The 21,017-nt window shown below is 37.1% G+C and overlaps 1 protein-coding gene across 2 annotated transcripts in view; it reads left to right on the top strand.

The window, feature by feature from the left end:
- LOC150075393 (uncharacterized) overlaps positions 1-21,017 on the top strand; it is a 180,917-nt gene that overhangs the window by 29,746 nt on the left and 130,154 nt on the right. For both annotated transcript variants that reach the window (XM_090388248.1, XM_090388246.1), the window contains exon 4: positions 9,507-9,639. In XM_090388248.1, the coding sequence (XP_090244374.1) occupies positions 9,507-9,639 (133 nt within the window). The remainder of the gene's footprint in view (positions 1-9,506; positions 9,640-21,017) is intronic.

Genomic DNA, 21,017 nt, shown 5'->3' with positions numbered 1-21,017 from the left:
AATGACTCATCTCTAACGGAGTCTTTCCACTCTGTCTCATAGATGTACTGTTTCTCCTGCATGCATTTTCTAAAGATACTTCCATGGGCACTGTTCTTCTGAATTGGCTTGTATAATTTCCCGCTCTCTCTTGTTCAAAGCAGTCCAAACACGTGCCGCAACCAGTGGACATCCTTTTAATGTCCAAGTTCAATCCCACAGAACCAACATTTCTTCTTCCTCATTTATTCATTCAATTTCTGTTTTTTTTAGAACAGACTTCCTTCATACATATTTCCTGAAAATTACAATCTACAGAAGTTCAAGTCTAATGTCAACAAGTATCTTCTTTCATCTTTTCAACCTATGCATGGTACTAAGTACTATAGGTTCTAAAAAAAAAGTACCCATACATAACAATGATCCTTGAGAATGAAAAAAAAAAAAATTAGTATGGAAAACATATTAATTTAAAAAAGATTGTTTATGCATGGGTAATGCACTTCCATCATTTCTACTACCCAGGTAATATGCATACATCTTTCGATTATATCTCATATTGTGAATACCTTCACGAGTTTCCGAGGTATTGCACTTCCTCGAATAAGTAACGCTTCAGCTATGGAGAAGACTAATATTACTTATTCTCGTCGGATACCACCACACAGATGGCACCATTTGAAGAATGGTATGGGATAAGTTACTCTGTTTTCTCTCTGATAGTAGGAGAGGAAGAGGAAAGGAGCAGTTACTCCTCACACTCACTGAACTCAAACATTTATGAATCCCCCAAATAGGCAATGCTTCCCCATTTAGGGAAGATTGTTGTTACCTATTCGTGGTAATGAGAGCCTCATTAAGACCTCCCAGACTGTACCGTTTCAGATCTGATCGACTCCTCTTCGCTAGGTGGGCAGGCGCCCTGGTGTTGCAATAGTGACAACCCAGTTATGAAGTATAACTTCACAATATGAGAGATGCTTGATGATGTGTATGGTTTAATCTAAAACTATTTCTTGACTAAATGTGTAAGAGTATAAAAAAGGTTGTTTATGCATGGGTAATGCACTTCCATCATTTCTACTACCTAGGTATTATGCATCCATCGGTTGATTATATCTCGCATTACCCATGCATAAACAACTGTTTACATACTTTTAGAAATTTAGTCAAGAAATATATTTAGATTAAACCATGCACACCATCAAGCATCTCTCATATTGTGGAGTTATACTTCATAATTGGGTTGTCGTTATTGCAACAACAGGGTACCTGCCCACGCACTGATGAGTAAACCAGCAAGCTTCAAAACAGTGCCATCTGGGTGGTGGTATCCGCCGAGAATAAGTGAAATTAGTCTTCTCCACTGGTGAAGACTTATTCTTACTTATTCAAAGGCGCCTCCGTAGCCAGGTGGGAAGGAGCAGTAGTGCATAGCACACGCTTCTTGATTAGACCGGGGTTTGAGCCCATCACCACCAAATACGGAGGATGCAGAAAGGTCAGGGAATGACCACCGCATATCCCGGAGCAATATGGCCTTAGTTGCTAAGGCTACGGAGGCGCCCAGAGACGTGGTGTCACACAGATATTAGGAATGCAGAATTGAAATTTGAGGAGTACAATGTGTACAGAAAAGATAGACAGGATAGGAAGGGAGGAGGAGAGGTTATGCTGTTAATTAAGAAAAACAAACTCTAAGGAAATGCAGCCAGTTGACCTAGATGGACAGTGCAATGTTGAGTCAGTTTGGTGTGACATAAGCACTGGGAAAGCAAAAATGAGAGTAGGAGTGTGTTATAGGTTTAATGAGTACAACAAACAATTATACAGAGAAATAGAATGTGCCAGTAAATCAGATTGTGTTATAATGGGAGAATTTAAGTTTTCAGACATTGACTGGAACTTGTGGGTTGACCACTTTCACACTAGCAAGACTTTTCTGGATTTATTGGATGATTGTTTTCTGCAGCAGCATGTTCGAGAGGCAACCAGAGAGCGTAATACTCTTGATCTGGTTATCAGCAGTGATTATTTGTGCATTAAGAATTTTCAGATAAAGGAATCACTAGGTGGCAGTGATCACAGTGTACTGATGTGGAATTTACTTAAAGATATAATTACCATCAGGGGTAAAGGGAAGGGTTTTTTCTTCCGTAAAGGTGAGTACAGTGGTCTCAGACAGTTTTTAAATTCTGTACAGTGCGATCAACTGATGATGTTACGAACAGCAAATTCTAAGTGGGAAGCATTCAAGAAATTAATTGTGGAAGCTACTAGGCTTTTCATACCGATTAAGAAATATCGTTCAAAGTTTAGGCCTAAATGGATGTCAGATGAACTTGTAAGATCCCAAATCTTACAAGAATAAATAAAAGGAATGATTTTATATTAATTAGTTAGAAAAAAAAATTTTATAACAAAATTTTCAGTCTTCTTTGTAGTTAGCTACAAAGAATCTAAGATAGGGCAAGTTAAGTGCTTTTGCATATAAATCAACACAGATATTCCTTTGAAGTAGATTGCTAATTAGTTATGCCAATGTGAGCAAGTACTGAACAACTGGAAAGTGACAATGGATGACAAGTTTGATTTCTAAAAGTAATGGTTTGGAATGCAGGCAATGGCATGAAAGATATGTTGGGGAAGTAATAAAGTCACTGAAAGTTCCAGAAGGAATTAGTTATGCCAATGTGAGCAAGTACAGAACAATTGGAAAGTGACAATGGATGGCAAGTTTGATTTCTAAAAGTAATGATTCGGAATGCAGGCAATGGCAGGAAAGATATGTTGGGAAAGCAATAAAGTCACCGTCCCAAATTATCCATTAATCGTGGTAAGTGCTTGAGTAGTGTGAACCTAGTAATGGAAGATAACCTAAGTTTCAGGTACATACAATGAAACTGACCTTAGAATGCATTTGGGAAACAGAAGGGCCCTTGTTTCTGACTACAAGCAGAGCAAACCTGATTAAGGGAAAATTCCAGAAGGGAAGTAGCTCCGCAACCTTTGTACTTTGGGTGAAGGAGGATGCCCAGCCATACAGCACGGCTCAAACAAAGATTTGAGATGAAGGATGAATTAGAGTAGAGATTCTGGAAGAGAAGGTGATTGTATTGGTTAAGAAGAAGGTGGGAGAATGGAAACAAAAAGCAGGAGCACAAGGAGAAAGGTGCCATAGTAGAAAAACTTTGGTTTGTGAATGTCCGAAAAATAGTGTTGTAATGTTGTGTCGGAAAGAATGGCCAAGCAGAAGTGCCTGTTTGATTTAAAGGTTGGAGGGTGAAGATAGTCGCTAAAATGAGAAGTGTGTCTGATGAATGGCCTGCTGAATGCTCAAGGAGCCTGAGCCTCATCATAATAAGAAAGTAAATGGATGCAGACCATCACCATCGATTCCTCTAAAGGAGAATCTAGGAATGGAATGCCTATAGAACTCATAAGCCAAGCACAAGGAAGACGACCACAGAGAAAAACCAGAAGTGGAGGATCAATCTACTGGTGGCTGCAAAATAAAGAAAGGGCAAGGAAAAGTAAGTCCCCAACAATTATAAAGGTTAATTGTTATAATCCGTTTAGGACTGATAATTGTTAACTTTGTTGACAGATAGCTTGAGATAGGCCTAGAACACTAATAAATAGCAAGAAACTGGGTTAGGTGGGAAGAGAGAGAGAAAATACTATCTGTCTATGATATAATGGCATTGTGTAGAATATATGTTATATGCTCGGGATTATGTTGCATAAGTGCTCTAGGGAGAATATATGTATCCCTAAGTTGTATATGTTTGTGAAAGAAAAAAAAAAAAAAAAAAAAAAAAAAACAAAGGGGTAGATTGATAATTAGCTATAGGAGTAGTATTTTGTAAGGCTAAAATGATTGTTTTCAGAGAGTTGTATAGTCTGAGACTGTTAGAGGAAATGTGCTGTGTACAAAAAAATTTGAATGAAAATTTTTAGATTAAATAAAAAAAATCTATAATGAATATATATAAAGGATGTAGAAAGAAAGCTTTTATTGATCCTGAAGTTAACATTAATTAAAAGTAGTGTTGTAAAATTTTCAGAAGGAAAGTGATGATAATGTTTCTTAACCTTAAAGGCGATAAAGATGTGTAAATTTTGTTGATATTGAAATAACCCTTTGTTAATGTTTATAAATTCAAATAAGTGCCTCATTATTCTAAGATAAATATACACTGCTCTCAAAAAAAACTTGCACTAAATCCAAACCTGTACAAGGAGAATAAATATATCCTCAGTGCCCAGAATCTTCTGTGACAGAAAGAATAAATAAAGCAGTCTGGTAGCTTGTGAAATTTGGAGGAGTGAGGAGCCAGTTATGTTTTAATCGAGATAATACATAACTATCTAAATTGGGTTCCCAAAGCACGGATTATAACAACACTTAACCAGATAAATAAATAGTAAGAAACCTCGGTTCTGACAAACTAATGAGACTTGTGGCAGAGAAGAAAAATGCATGGGATGCATATAAATTATCAGGCGACACAGAAGCCCATGGCAGATATAAGCTAGTCTGTAATCAAGTCACAAAGGAGATTAGGCAAGCGAAGGCAGATTACAAGAAATCTTTGGCAAAGGATTTGGTAACAGCAAGGACTTCTCTACTTATATAAACTCTAAAAGGATGGAAATTAATCAGATTGGTCCACTTAACATTGATGGTTCGACTGTTGATTCTGCTCAGATAGCTGATAAATTCAATAATCTGAATGAGTATTTTGCATATACATTCACACATGAAGAGTTATTAAGGGAGGAAAATGCCAGAAGTTTATCAAACTGTAAAACGGTGCTTAATGATTTTGTAACTGAGAGCAAAGTGGAGGAGAAATTGTTGAAGTTAAACATAAGAAAGGTACCTGGGGTTGATGGGATTATCCAGTTATATTAAAGTAGGTAGCAAAGCAACTAAGCAAACCTTTAGCCATAATTATGAGAGCATCCTTGGACTCGGGAAGTCTCCACAGAATTGAGATGTGCAAATGTATCCCCAATTCACAAAGGGGATTCTAGAGGTGACACAAGTAATTACAGACCAGTTAGTTTAACTTCTGTTCCAGGTAAAATAAAGGAGTTACTGATCTGATTAAAGATGCATTGCGGGATCATCTAGACAAGACTGCAGCAATAATTCAGCATGGGTTTGTTAAGGGAAAGTCTTGTCTGACAAATTTTTTGACACTTTTACGCATGGAAGATTACTGTATAATTTGGGCAGTAATCTTCCATGGATAAAAGGGTGGTTGAGTGGGAGAAGACAGAGAGAGTGGTAATCAGTGGATGCTGCTCTTCTATTATTAGTGGGTTCTATAGGGTTCGGTGTTGGACCCACTGTTGTTTTGTATATTTATCAATGATATTAATGAAGGTATATCAGGCTTAGTGTAAAAGTTTGCAGATGATGCAAAGGTTGGCAGGGTTGTTAACGGTAGTGTGCTACTGCAACAGGATCTAGAAAATTTGAGCAGATGGGCTGAGAAATGGCAATCGAAGTTTAACATTGACAAATGCAAAGTACTGCATATGGGTAGAAGTAACCCCAGAGGAATGTACCAACTGTGTGGTCTTATGCTTAAGGGGGTGGTAGAAAATGAAAAAGACCTGGGAGTGGTTGTGTAGTTAGGTATGAAGTTTTCTGAACAATGCAGACAGGCTGCCAAAGCAAGTCATGGGGTATTATCAATGATATACAGGAATTTTGCTAGCAGGGAAAAGGAGGTGATTATCCCTTTGTATAAGGCAATGGTCAGGCCAGCCTTGAGTACTGCACACAGTCTGGAGGCCTCATTTTAGGAAGGATGTAGAGTTGCTTAAACGTGTACAGAGAAGGGCAACAAGATTGGTGAGGGGAACGAAGGGGTCTTCTTACCAAGAAAGGCTTAAATTCTGCAAATTGCAGTGGCTGGAAACTAGGCACCCGTGAGGTGATTGAGGTGTATAAGGCCTTGAATGGGTTGAGCACGCTGAATTTTGATGGGAGTCTTCCGCTTGCTCAGATTATGGAAGTTGATAGCTTAGATAAATTCAAGGAGGAACTGGTCAAACTTTAAAGGGAGAATGGTTGTGTGAAATTATTATTTTATTTTTATTTTTTTTTTTTTTGGCTGATACTATATAAGCTCATACACTTGCTTTCTTGCCTCTATTACTACTACTATACTCAGGTTTTTTGGAGTGTGTTTATACCATTCTTCCTGTACAGTGTTATTTCCTCAAACCTTTGCCATGGGCCACTTTAGAGTGCCAGATCTTGTGGATCACATATTCCGTATGTTCCTCCTTTCTATTGCATAACAACTCACCAGATTTTAATGCTATATATCAATTATGATTTGAACCATCCTGAGACTCCCCCTTCAGAACCCTCTTTGACAACTAGTGGTTTACAGACAACCTATTATCTTCACAAAGAGAATGATAAAGCTGGGAACCAACTTTTCTCTAGATGTGCCCATATCTAGCAATTACATTTTTTAAATACTTGGCTTTGCTATTATTCACTATTTTTTTTTTTTTTTTTTTTTTTGTTTCCTTGTTTCCCCTAAAAAAACTGAGCCATTGTTCCCAATCACTTATGTTTTTAATTCTAAAAAACGACCCCAAGAAATTGATCACAAAACCATAGAGATAATCAAAGATAAATATTTGAATGATTAAGAAGAACCACTTAACAATAAAACTGAAAAAGAACATATAACCATTGCATGCCCACTAATCAGTGAACAACTTTGCCATCATTGCCATATACTCAAAATCAATTTCCATTAAAAAAAAATCTAAAATTAATATTTTAAAATATTATACATCTCATCAAATCCCTCCTCATTCCCACTTTCAGGAACTCTTGACACAGCACTACCAGTATACCAAATGCAATTAGTTTCAGTAGTAGTGGCAGATGATGCAAGAAAACAAGTTTTTTAAACATGAGCCAAAAAAGAAAAAAAAAAAAACACCCAGTTCCAATATCACTTGTGTGTTCCCACTAATATTTCATCTAGTTCTTCCTTGAATTTATTTAAACACCTCTACAACACCAGATGGAAGTTTGTTGCAACCATCAACTACCTGCTAGCAGAATACAAATTTCCACACATGTTCTGTAGCCATCTTTCTTCAGTTTTAATGGAATCCTTCCTCTGCTCATCAGACTACACACATAAATGAGTAGCCTGAGCAAGAGGAAGGATTCCACTGGCATCGAGCTTACTCATTTCATTAAAAGCCTTAAAGATTTCAATCACATCTCCTTGCAGGTGCCTAGTCTCCAGATGCTGCACTTTGCAGAGCTGAAGCCTTTCCTTCTAAGAGAACTCTTTTGTTCCCTTCACTAATCTTGTTGCTCTTCTCTGCACCCATTCCAACAGATGGGTGCAGAGAAGAGCAACAGATCCACATCCTTCCTCAAGATCCTCAATGCAGAGATTACCAAAATCTTTATATAGAGCAAAGCAAAAGGAAATTATGCATAGTGTAAAGTGGCACAAAGGTGTTATAATATGCAGTTGCATATCCACATCAGACCCTGCAAACCAATCCTGCAAACATCGCAAGTGGGACTTTTCCAAAACATCAGTTTTAAGGACAGACAAATACTACAGATGCAGAATATACAAAGGCTTTTTCATTAGTATAGCAAATCATATTAATAAAAACAAAAGTATTCTCACTGATAAAAATCATGTTTACATTTTTAAAAGTAGAATTATAGCCCAACTGCAACATAATAACAAACACATGACTAACAAAAATTCCAAATTCTGTCACCCCTAATAGTAGTAATACAACCTCCATTAATAACGTAACCATAATCCTCTATATCAATTAACCACCATTAATGGCAATAACCTTAATACCTCATATCAATTAATTATCATTAGCAACACCATTAATCTCCTTAACAATTAAGTAAATCTCAAAGAATAGCATCTAGAATGAGTTTTTGCTTAAGACCTTTCAAGTCAGGGTAAACCCTTTATTTGTTTATAAGCAGATGTGGAGATAGTAACACAGTTAAAGAAAATCCTTTCTATTTTTGTTGAACTATAAATAGAAACTATAAATTAATAAACTATGTATTTATAGTATTTAAGGCATATTGGATAGTAACATATGATTCATAGAATTCATAACAAAAAAAAATACAGTATCATTTTCGGTGATAAATGACCTGAAGAAATGGTAAAGTATCAGACCATAAATTGTATGTTTTTGTGTGGAGAAAGTGCTAATTTTTCTTAATATTATGTTGTTAGAACTGTCACACATGCCTCAATCGTGTGTGCTCATAAGAGTTCCAGTCTTACATTGTGTATATGAACTTTTCCACTCATATGGAAAGATCACTCATCACCAAAATTGATATTCTAAACGTATGCCTTCATTTTCTTCACATCAAGAGAAAATGTTTGCATAAAATTATTGACATATCACCTTGTTTATTGTTTTTTGTAACATTTGCAGTCCTTGCAGTTTGAAATACAAATGTTTCATTAGCATTCTTCACACTCCCAAGTCTCAACAAGCACAGTAAGTTGATTAGTTTGAAGTATGTTTACACTTCACAGTTTTGACACTTTCGTCAATAATGCTTCGTTTGCCACTTTTTTTTGCATGACTCACATAGCCAGTCACAACATAGTTTTTGTGTCATCCAAGCACAGAGTATCTGATGAAGGGATCTTAGCATGTTATATCCTGATTTTGACATTGCACTCTCGTACACTTGGCTTTGTCAAATCAAAACACACAGCTCTTTTTCATAACCTTATAAAGGTTGCCATTTTAATTTTCACTACTGTCTGTTACTACAAGACAAACTTGTTCTTTGTCCTCTAGTAATAGACAGGCAATTGAAATATGCTAGAGAGTAAACTTGAAGGTATTCAAGTGCAAAGAGCTGTATTAGATTTTGTTTTTGAAAATAAAAATGAAGTCATGCCATTTTTAAAGTGTTCAAAAGTAATTTAACATTTGAATTACCCTTTTTAAATAAAATAAATAAATATTAATAAATACATATTTCTATAACATCAATATGGTAATTAAATTTTTGATTTTGTTTAACTATAATTTTTTGAGAAAAACCTAAGTTATTTCAGCTTTTTTGAAGTTTAAATATATAGCACAGGGAATAAATAAACAGATAACTATAAAACTCTGTACGTTATTATGTATTTATTTTTAAATAAATATAAATCTTTATAAATATAAATATTTTGTGAGGAGTTGCATGATAAGACTTAAGTGTTGAAATTGACATTTTTGAAGGAATTGGTGTATAGCATGAAGTCATTGACTGACATAAATGGTGATGAACATATTTGTTCTTTATAAACTCCATTGCTCAGACATTTTGGAGTAATTTGCCTTTTTTTACTTTGTAGTCTGGCATAAGTAATTTCATAGTTTGTATATTAATAAATTAATTTTATTAATTTACATTTTTTTTCTTTCATTATTTTTGCTTACATTTACTAGTTATGATATTTCATCATTAGGTACCACCCAGCACTGGATTACCTAGTTTAGTTCTTGCTGTCCGTGATGAGATCCTTAACAGTCCTCCTTTTCATCATATGTTTCACCCAGATCCATATAATTTTATTAATGCATGGAAGAGAAAGCAGATAGGTAAAGTAATACAATATGTATTGATTGAATATTCTTTTCATATTAATGTGTTGTAACCCTATGGCAGGGGATAACAGTTTGATTATATAAGCGAATTTTAGTCTTATTGTATGCATGTGTTTATATACATTCATGCATCGTATGTGAGTAACTTTGGAGATAAGTTTAACCTTTCTAGAACAGAAAAATTTAAGAAAAAATATTAGTTTCAGTTAAAGGTGCAGTTTTTGTTATTTACTGATTAAAAAATAAAATGAAATCATTCATTATTTATCATTTGTAGATTTAATTTATGAATACAGAAGACTCTCAATTATTTGGATTGCAGATTAACTGGGATCTCTACTTTCCATGGAAGTTGAATTAGCCATATAGCAAAAGGAAGCTACAGACTTCGCTACACTGGCCAAAAAAAAAAAAAAAAAAAGAGTAAAAAGTATACAAGAAAATACAAATTATGCACTTCTTTCCTCACCTAGATAACTATCCAATTGACCTTTGAATTTCTTCAAACACTCAGCCTATGTTACCTGTGGAGGAAACTTATTCCAGTAATCAACAACTCACTGGCTAAAAGAAAACTTTCTACAATCTAGTCTAAATCTTTTCCCCTGAAATTTGAATTCCAGTTCTGGAATTCTTTATAACAGTGAAAATTCTGCCTTTGTTCATTTTACTAATCCTTCTTAGAGCCTTATAAACCTCAATCAGACCTCTCTAAAATGCCTGGTTGCTAATCTCTGTAGCCCACATAATCAGTCTTTCCTCCTACGATTGCCCTTTTTCCAATCTCACCATGTGAGTTTCCCATCTTTGGACCCTTTCAAGATGTTCAATTGCTCAATGTCTTTTTCAGATTAGGTTTCCGTATTTGGACACAAAATTCCAAATGTAGTCTTATAATTGCCTTATATAGTGGGATTATGACCTCCCTATCTCTACAGAATATTGTTCGATAAATCATCAACAGGACACCATGGGCTTTCCTGGCCATCTGTTTACACTGCTCAGAGAACTTCATATCTGTCCATTGTAACTCCCAGATCCCTATCTTCTGCTACTGTTTTTAATTCAATGCCACCATGTGTATAAGTCATTTTGGGGTTGCTGTTCAGCAAATTTAAGATCTCTGTGGAATACATGGTTTCCATTAGAGGTTTTGCTTGTTTACTTTTTGTAATGTAATGTTCCTTTGGCCATTACCCTTGAATTTCTCAGAAATGCATCCTTTCTTTGCCTTCTACTTACTAGCTCACGTCAGTTTTACTACTCTGTGGTTACATTTAATATTCTTCTCTAAATTTTTTGTGTTTTTAAATTTACATCTATGTGCATCCTGTCATGTTAAAACAGAAATGGATTGTTCTTTCTTTTGAACAAAAACAATTTCAGCTCATCAACATAAAAAGATGCTAAAGAGTCAACTTTAATGAGTCTTTATTTGAAGATACATGGAACAACAATAACATTGCTGCCCTTGCTAACAAGATAGCACTTCAAAATTTATATAGTGCCTTTTTCAGGAAGGTAAACCGAAGAAAAAGTGAAATTCGTTGTTTTCGATTTTTCCAGAAATTATATGTTTGTATTAAATTTTGTCACATCTTCTTACACCGCAGTATACTTTTATAAATATGAATTATTATGAGTTTTGCCTTCATTTTTCAAATTATCCATGCACCCTGGATAATTGAGAGTCTACTGTAACTTAAATTCATACCTTGAATTGAATAGTTATGCATCATCAGGACCACCTTTTTTTATTTTCATCACTGATATGCAATGTAGCTGTGTGCTTCCATAGAAAAATTGTACATTGCACCATTAACTGAGAAATGGCTGGGATAGCAGCTGTTATAAAAATAATTACATGCAATGAAGATAACTTCACTTACCACTGGGTGGTTATATTAAAATATAAGAATTTTTCTTTATTCGTGTTGTATACATATTGCTTACCATGAAAATATATCAAGTAATGCCATAAGTAATGGCTGCACCTTATTTCAAAATAGTAGTAGTAGTGGCATGTGATGCAAGAAAGCAAGTGTATGAGCTTATGCAGCATCAGCCAAAAAAAAAATTCACTCAACCATTCCCTCTAAATGTTTGTCCAGTTCCTCCTTAAATTTATTTAACCTATCAACTTCCACAACGACAGACGGAAGTTTGTTCCAGCAATTAACCACCCGCTGGCTAAAGGCAAATTTCCGCACATCTATTCTACATCTGTCTTTCCTTAATTTGAATTTATGTCCCCTTAGGCTCGTAATCTAAACAAGTGGAAGAATCCCTTTAGAATTCAGCATGCTCAACCCATTCAAGGCCTTATATACCTCAATCATATCACTGCACAGGTGCCTAGTCTCCAGCCATTGCAATTTGCAGAACTTAAGCCTCTCTAAAATCTCATCCTTCCTAAAATGAAGCCTCCAGACCTGTATGCAGTACTCAAGGCATTGCCTTATACAGAGGGACAATCACCTCCTTTTCCCTGCTAGCAAAATTCCTATATATCATTGACAAAACTCCATGACCTGCCCTGGAAGCCTCTCTGCATTGCTCAGAAAACTTCATATCTGACTGCACAATTACTCCCAGGTCTTTTTCATTTTCTACCACCTTAAGTGTAGTACCACACAGTTGGTATGTTTCTCTGGGGTTACTTCTACCCATATGCAGTACTTTGCATTTGTCAAGGTTAAACTTCAGTTGCCACTTCTCAGCCCATCTGCTCAAATTTTCTAGATCCTGTTGCAGTAGCACACTGTCATTACTGTCATTAACAACCCTGCCAACCTTTGTATCATCTGCAAACTTCCACACTAAGCCTGATATACCTTCATCAATATCATTGATAAATACAGTAAACCTCCGCTATTCGCGGTATCTGTATTCGCGGTCGCTGATTTAATATAAAATGAAACCTAAAAAAAAAATGTGAATTTTAAAGCGCCGTGAACATTTTCCGCCATAAAAAAACATGGGCGTGGCTAAAATTATCTTTCCCGGTCAAAACAGCGCTCAGTGGGTGGGGGGAGAGGGGCGACAAAATCGCGAGTGGATGTTTCTCGCTAATCTTTGTTCATTATGTGTTATGCGCTTGTCATGGAAGGTTTCATCGTTTGCTTTTAATTTATATGCTTCTAATTAGAATAAATTTATCAATTTATAAATTGATATGCTTACAAAAGTGATAAATCTACCGTTTTGCAGTGTAAAACAGACTTTTTCTAATGTGTTAATGGAAGAAAGTGACTTTATTGTGGACAAGTTCTTTCTAACCTGTACAAAAATATGGCTACGAATAACAAGGGAAATGTGAAAAGATCAAAGAAGGTGATGACATTAACGAATAAAATTGAGTTATTAGATAAAATTTCTAATGGTGAAAGTGTCTCCTCAGTGGCAAAACATTATAAAATCAATGAGTCAATGGTACGATCAATCAAGAAATCGGAAGAAAAATCCGCTGTAGTGTCCGTGAAAACGCATTAATTGCTTCAAAAATTTGCTCTGTAACTCGTGATGTTAAATTAGAAAAAAATGGAAAAGGCTTTAAATCTGTGGATAGAAAACCGAACTCAAAATAAAATTCTGTTAGGTTCACTCATAATTTGTGAAAAGGCAAAACTCCTTTATCAAACTAGTGATAGCACTGGCGGGATAAGTTTTTTAGCTAGCAAAGACACTGATTTGAAAGATTTGTTTGAAATTTCTAATAAATATTACACGTAATATTAAATTGTTTCTTATTTTCATTTTGATGCCATATGCTTGCATTTCACTATGTACATAGTCATATTATGAAGGTACATATAATACATACATAGACAAAATTTTAGACTAGTTTTTCTTATATATTTCATACTTTGGAACTGAACCCCTTTATTACTATGGGAGCCATAACTCAGTATTTGCGTTTTCGGTATTTGCGGCATTTCTCAGGAACGTAACCCCCACAAATAGCAGGGGTTTACTGTATACAAAACAACACTGGACCCAACACCGAACTCTGTGGGACTCCACTAATAACATTAGTCCACGAAGAGCAGCACCCATTGATTACCACCCTCTGTCTTCTCCCACTCAACCATCCTTTTATCCATTGTAGCAACTTACCCTGAATACCATTCTGCTCCAATTTGTACAGTAGTCTTCCATGCGCAAGAGTGTCAAAAGCTTTCCTGAAATCTAAGTATATGATATCAAAATTATTTTTTGCATCCAGTTCCTTTGTAACCACATCATAATATCCTATCAAATTTCTCAAACAAGACTTTCCCTTAACAAACTCATGCTGTGTCTGAATTATTGCTGCAGTCTTGTCTAGATGATCCTGCAATGCAGGATCATCTAGATGATCCTGCAATGCATCTTTAACCAGTGACTGCATTATTTTACCCGGAACAGAAGTTAAACTAACTGGTCTGTAATTACTCATGTCACCCTTTGATCCCCCTTTGTGAATCGGGGATACATTTGCACATCTTCAGTCCGTGGTGACCTCCCCTGAGTCCAAGGATGCTCTCATAATTATGGCTAAGGGTTTGCTTACTTCCTTTGTCACCTACTTTAATATCACTGGATAGATCCCATCCACCCCATGTGCCTTTCTTATGTTTAACTTCAACAATTTCTCCTCCACTTTGCTCTCAGTTATTACAAAATCATTAAGCACCCTGCTACAATTTGATAACCTTCTGGCATTTTCAAACCTTATTAACTCCTCATGTGTGAATGTAGATGCAAAATACTTACTCAGTTTGTTTGCTATCTGAGCAGGATCATCAATAGTTGAACCATTGATAATCAAGTGGATCAATCAGCTTCATCCCCTCCTTTTAGAGTTTATATAAGTAAAGAAACCCTTGCTGTTTTTCTTAGCATCCTTTGCCAAAGATTTCTTGTAATCTGCCTTCGCCTGCCTAACCTTCTTTGTGACTTGATTACAGACTAGCTTATATTTGCCATAGGCTTCTGTGTTGCCTGATAATTTATATGCATCCCATGCATTTTTCTTCTCTGTCACAAGTCTCATTAGTTCATTTGATAACTATTTAGGCCTAAACTTTGAACAATATTTCTTAATAGGTATGAAACTTTTAGTAGCTTCCACGATTAATTCCTTGAATGCTTCCCACTTAGAATTTGCTGTTGGTAACGTCATCAGTTGATCGCACTGTACAGAATTTAAAAACTGTCTGAGACTACTATACTCACCTTTACGGAAGCAAAAACCCTTTCCTTTACCCCTGATGGTAATTATATCCTTAAGTAAATCCCACATCAGAGAGTAAATGATCACTGCCATCTAGTGACAGTTATATTAAGCAAACATTTACCAGAGAGTAAATGTTTGCTTAATACATGAATGATCACTGCTGATTACCAGATCAAGAGTATTACCCTCTCTGGTTGCCTCTCGAACATGCTGCTGCTGCAGAAAACAATCATCCAATAAATCCACAAAAGTCTTACTAGTGTGCGAGTGACCAACCCATAAGTTCCAGTCAATATCTGGGAAGTTAAAATCCCCCATTATAAAACATTCTGATTTACTAGCTCACTCTATTTCTCTGTACAATTGTTCATTGTACTCATTCGAGTCATTAGGCCTATAACACACTCCTACTCTTATTTTTGCTTTCGCAGTGCTTATGTGACATAAGCACTGCGAAAATGAAATACAGCATCAAAGGAAATTTTAATAACAGATTAAACAACACTCCTTGTAAGTTTTAAAGGCAAAAAATGGTTGAGTTTATTGAACTCAACTGTTAAAAGTTATTTAAAGGCCAATTTTGACAACATTTCGAAATCCTTATCGATATCATTTTCAAGTCTAAAGCCTACATCTGTAGTCAAGTCTAAAGCCTAGAGGAAAGAAAAATAAGGTGATTCTAAGGAATAACATGAACAAAGATTTCAAAACATCATCAAAATTGCCCTATAAGTGGTTGGGTTTTGGACTGTTTTCTGTAAAATTTTTTTTTTTTTTTTTCCAACTGGTTTCAATAAACTTGATTATTTTTGGAGTTGGATATAAAATTCTTTGAGCTGTGCAGTTAGAACAGCTCATGGAATTCTGTCAATGATATAGAGGGACAAGGAGGTGATAATTCTATTGTATAAGGCAATGGTTAGGCTACATCTTGAGTACTACATACAGGTCTGGAAACCTTATTTTAAGAAAGATATGGGTCTCTTAGAATGGGTGCAGAGACGAGCAACGAGATTAGTCAGTTTGCAGAACTAAACACTTTGGTTCTGCAAATTGCAGCACTTGAAAACTAGAAAGACCTGATAAAAGTGTTTAAGGCTTTAAATGGATTGAGTAAACTTATGATGATAAGTTTACTCATCATAAGTTTATAATAATGATGGTATTAATATATAATGATTAATATATATGATGGTATTAATTAATAAATAATGATGGTATTCTAACTCTCTGCGATGAAACACATGAGGACATAAACTTAAATTAAAAAAGGAAGGTGGCAGGATACATGTGCGAAAGTTTGCTTTTAGCCAGAGAGTAATTGATTGTTAGAACACACTACCATGTGATGTTATGGGAGTGGGCAGTTTGAATAAATTTAAGGAAAAGCTAGATATTAGTAGAGGGGAAACTGACAAATGTAGTTAGTTTTTTTTTTTTTTTTTTTTTTTTTTTGCTATATAAACATGCTTTCTTGTGTCATTTTCCATCATTTAATACTATTACTAATAGTAGTAGTAAATGTAGTGGCAAATTATGCAGGGATGCATCATTTGCCACTACAAATACTATTTACCAAAAGAAACTTGAGTTTTGTAAGTTATATTGTTTGATATTCCATGCATCTCTGGTGACTTGATTAAAGTTTTTAAAGCTTCGAAACAATTGGGTAAATTTAACCCTGAAGGCATCTTTACTCAATCTCAGATGATATACACAAAGAGAAAAATTTAAATTGAAAATGGCTACTTATAGAATAAGCACAAAAATTTTCCAAGTCAAAGAATATTTATGACTACTGGAATAAACTTCGATCTGGCTTTTGCAGAGATGGTAATATATTCTAATTTTAGAAATTTAGACAAATACTTGACAGAAATAGGTAAATGAAGAGATTGAAGGTGATATAGATCACATTTAGTTTTTTACTTTTGGCTAATGCTGCATAAGAGCGCTTCTTTGCAATACAACATATACTATATATATATATGTATATGTCTTGGTCTCTTATACTAAATGTCAGTGTTTTTTTGTTGTTGTTTGCTTACTATGAGGTTCTCATCTTAAATCAGGTTGTCATTCTAGATTCTTTTTTTTATAGAAGCTTTTTATTAAAAAATGTTTGCTTTCTGTTTTGATGGCAAAACACAGTATCAGAACATGAAGATAAACTTTTAGGGGTTTCATTGAAAATTAGAGATTTATTCTGCAAATAAAATCTGCAGCATAACATCTACTTCAACTCCTGTGTCACATGCATATACATATCTACAAAAGCCAAAGATATCTGACCAGATCTGTAAAAGGGTGTTGGATTCTTGAGGGGATTAATGTTAAAGAACTGTATATACCACAGAATAAAAATTAACCATTTGTTCAGCAAAACACAATTTATTGCATAACATATTTGACTCCAAATTGTTATGCAATAAATTCCCTTCTTTACCTCTATGCACTGTTATCAGAAAGAGGCAGAGATTAGATATTAGCATTATTAGGCTTATTCAGCATCAGCCAAAAAAAACACCCCTCCCATTTCACCCCTCCATTCATTCCAAATGCCTGTCCAGCTCAGCCTTAAATTTATTTAGGCTATCAACTTCCACAACAAAAGATGGAAGTCTGTTCCAGCAATCAACTACTGCTGGCTAAAGGCAAATTTCCACACATCTATTCTACAGCTGTCTTTCCTCAATTTGAATCTGTGTCCCCTCAGGTTCTTAATCTGAGCAGGAGGAAGAATCCCATCAGCATTCAGCTTGCTCAACCCATTCAAGACCTTATATACCTCAATGAGATCAACACTCAATTGCCTACTCTCCAGTCACTGCAGTTTGCAGAACTTAAGCCTTTCTTGGTAAGAGCACCCTTTTGTTCCCCTCACCAGTCTTGTTGCCCTTCTTTGTACTCATTCTAGCAACTCTACATCCTTCCTAAAATGAGCCCCTCGACGTGGGCACCTGTATGTGGTGAGGGGACCTCCCAGTGACGCTGCTGGACTTCCAGACTAGCATCACTGGGATCCAACGCCCACAGCCTAGGTTCCGGGCTTACATCAATGGAATCCGGCGTGTTTGCCGTGCGCTGCGACCCGTGGAAATTCGGAAAGGGGGATCCTGGTGGTTGAGGGGCCCAGCTTCAATACACCACTTTGGCCCCTGCTTCGACAAGACGGGTGGTCCTGGAAGGCCCGGCTAGGATCAATCGGCCAGTAGGCTCGCCTACGAGGGTCAACCGTGTCAATGCCACGCCCCTACCCTCATGGTCCGAGGGACAGGATTCAGGCTGGCGGCGGTGCGGGTATAGTGTCTGGGTAGCCCTGGCGTCCCACTCCCGAGCGCATTTATTGCATGCCGGGTAGTGGGCGTCCCTTTGGGCTCCGTGGTGGGTGGGGAGCCCGGGCACTGAACAATTTAAATAACTTCATGAATCCTGATAAACGTATTCCTTCAGGGGCCCCAACCCGGTCCCTATCTGAAAATAATGACGGAGAGGCAGATAGCATTATTGCTACAAAGAGGCAGCGAACCGAACTACCATCAGGGCCTGTCCCAAGGTTCTTAATAATGCATTCCACCAATGAAACACCGATTGGTAAAATGTCGCCCTTTTTTATACAAAAAGGGTTAGATGGGTTAGCAGGTACACCCAAGTCAGTTAAGAGGCTCCGTTCTGGGGACCTCTTGATTGAAACAAAAAATGACGGGCAGTCTGAACATCTGCTCCGAGTAACATCAATCGGAGGTATACCCATAACAGTGACACCACACAGAAAACTAAATTCATCGAGAGGTGTCATTTCTGAGTGGGACCTTCTCGACGTCACCGAGGAGGAAATCTGCTCCGAATTAAAACCACAGGGAGTTACTGCCGTCAAGAGAATCACTGCGCGAAGGGATGGGAAAATTGTTAAAACCAGGAGTGTTATCCTGACTTTTAACTCTCCCAAACCTCCTGATGAGATTAAAGCTGGATACATCAACTGTCCAGTACGTCCATACATTCCGAACCCTTTACGGTGTTTTAAGTGTCAGAAGTATGGACATTCTCAAATGGCCTGCCGTGGAGTCCTTGCATGCGCCCGGTGCGGTGCAAAGGACCACGAAACAACAGCATGTTCAGCCACTAAACCCACCTGCATTAACTGTGAGGGAGAACATCCGGCCTATTCAAGGGCATGCCAGAGGTGGAAAGAAGAAAAAGAAATTCAACGGCTGAAGGCAGAGCTCAACATATCGTACCAGGAGGCAAGAAAAGCAGTGAAACCTCTTAACATCAAAAAACCTACCTACGCCCAGAAGGTAGCAGGGAGATGTTCGATTGGGACTCAGACGGACATGTCCGTCCCTCCAAAAAAATCATTTACTCCCATTGCACGTTATCTTTTAAGCTCCGAAAAACCTGCACAAAAGGACCAATCAGCTGCCACTCCTATATCGATACCTCCTAATGCTCCACAAGTAACAAAAGCAAAAGAAAAGAATAAGAAAGGGGAAGTAACACCTAGTACCCAGGAAAACATGGATTTTGAGCAGAAGGAGGTACATGATGAGTCAGTTTTGGAACTCTTCGCTGAGGAAGAAATGGACACAGGACAGCGTCCATACTTCCCCAAGAAAGATAAATCCAAGACTGACAAAATTAAGCCCTCAGCACCTCGGAAGCCGCCTGATGGACCCACCAAGTCCAAATAATGGGTAAATTCCTACAGTGGAATTGTCGTGGATTCCGGCAAAATACTGACGACATCAAGGCACTCCTGCAAAAGCACAAACCAGTTTGCTTTTGCATACAGGAGACTTATTTAAAGGCAAATGATGACCCCACCATGCATAACATTACCATCATTCGTAAGGATAGAATTGTGGATGGTTCTGCCCACGGAGGAGTCGCAATCCTCGTCGGCAACCAGATCCCATTTCAGGCTTTGCAGCTTACAACTAGCATTGAAGCTGTAGCAATTCGCCTTACAGTGGGGTTCTTATTAACTGTCTGCTCTGTTTATTTGCCACCTGGGATTGACATCCCCCAGAAAGACCTTGATGATCTTATCATGCAATTGCCTTCCCCTTGTTTAATTCTTGGGGATTTCAATGGACATAACACTCTGTGGGGTAGTGCTGACATCAATGGAAGGGGACGAGTCATAGAGCATATGCTCACTGACAATGATCTCTCCCTCCTAAATGTGGGAACAAACACCTTCTTCCACATGCCTACCCGTACATTCTCTGCCATTGATCTTTCTATCTGCTCCCCTTCTCTCCTTCCTTCACTTACTTGGGAAGTGGAAGAAAATCCATATGGAAGTGATCACTTCCCCGTGATAACAACCCTAACTAGTGGTAGACCCTGCCTGCCATTTAGTTTACCGCGGTGGAAGATTGATCAGGCTGACTGGAATGCCTTTCAATATCTGGCAAACTTTGACATCACTACAGTCAGTCAGGAGCCAATCAATGAAGCAGTCATGTATGTCACAGAAACGATTGTCCAAGCAGCTGCAATTGCAATCCCAAAATCATCCAGCCGGTTCCCACTATTTCCCAAACCTTGGTGGAATTCAGAATGCACGGCAGCAAAAAGAGCACAAAACAAAGCGTGGGGGATATTCCGCCGATATCCCACCACTGAAAATTTAATATCATTCAAACGTGCACGTGCAAAAGCACGTTATGTACGACGTCAGAGCCAAAGGAAATCTTGGATTCGTTTTACATCTTCCATAACTCAGGCTGCTAGCTCAAAAGTAGTCTGGGATAAGATCCGGAAAATGAAGGGAAAATATCCACCATGCCCTTCAGTGATCCTCGAGCACAACGGATGTCCAATTGCAGATCGAACTGCAGTTGCAAATATTTTAGGGGAAACATTTGCAAAAATCTCTGCAATAACATCTTTTCCCGCAGAGTTTTTGGCCCTGAAAGAGAAAAATGAGAAAAACCCCCTGAACTTCTATTCAAAAGGGCTTGAATCGTATAACAAGCCCTTTTCACAGGAGGAGTTAAATGCTGCACTCTTTCTCACGCACGCAAGTGCTGTGGGGCCCGATGACATCCACTACGAAATGGTAAAACACCTCACACCACAATGTAAGGATCACCTTTTAATTCTGTTTAACAGAATTTTTCTTAATAAACAATTTCCGGATTCC

The sequence above is a fragment of the Mastigoproctus giganteus genome, chromosome 14 (assembly GCF_048544385.1).
Source record: "Mastigoproctus giganteus isolate SK-2022 chromosome 14, ASM4854438v1, whole genome shotgun sequence".
In the NCBI taxonomy this organism is placed as follows: domain Eukaryota; kingdom Metazoa; phylum Arthropoda; class Arachnida; order Uropygi; family Thelyphonidae; genus Mastigoproctus; species Mastigoproctus giganteus.
Note: the sequence above shows the minus strand (reverse complement) of the source record. Positions and strands in the feature narration are given on the sequence as shown.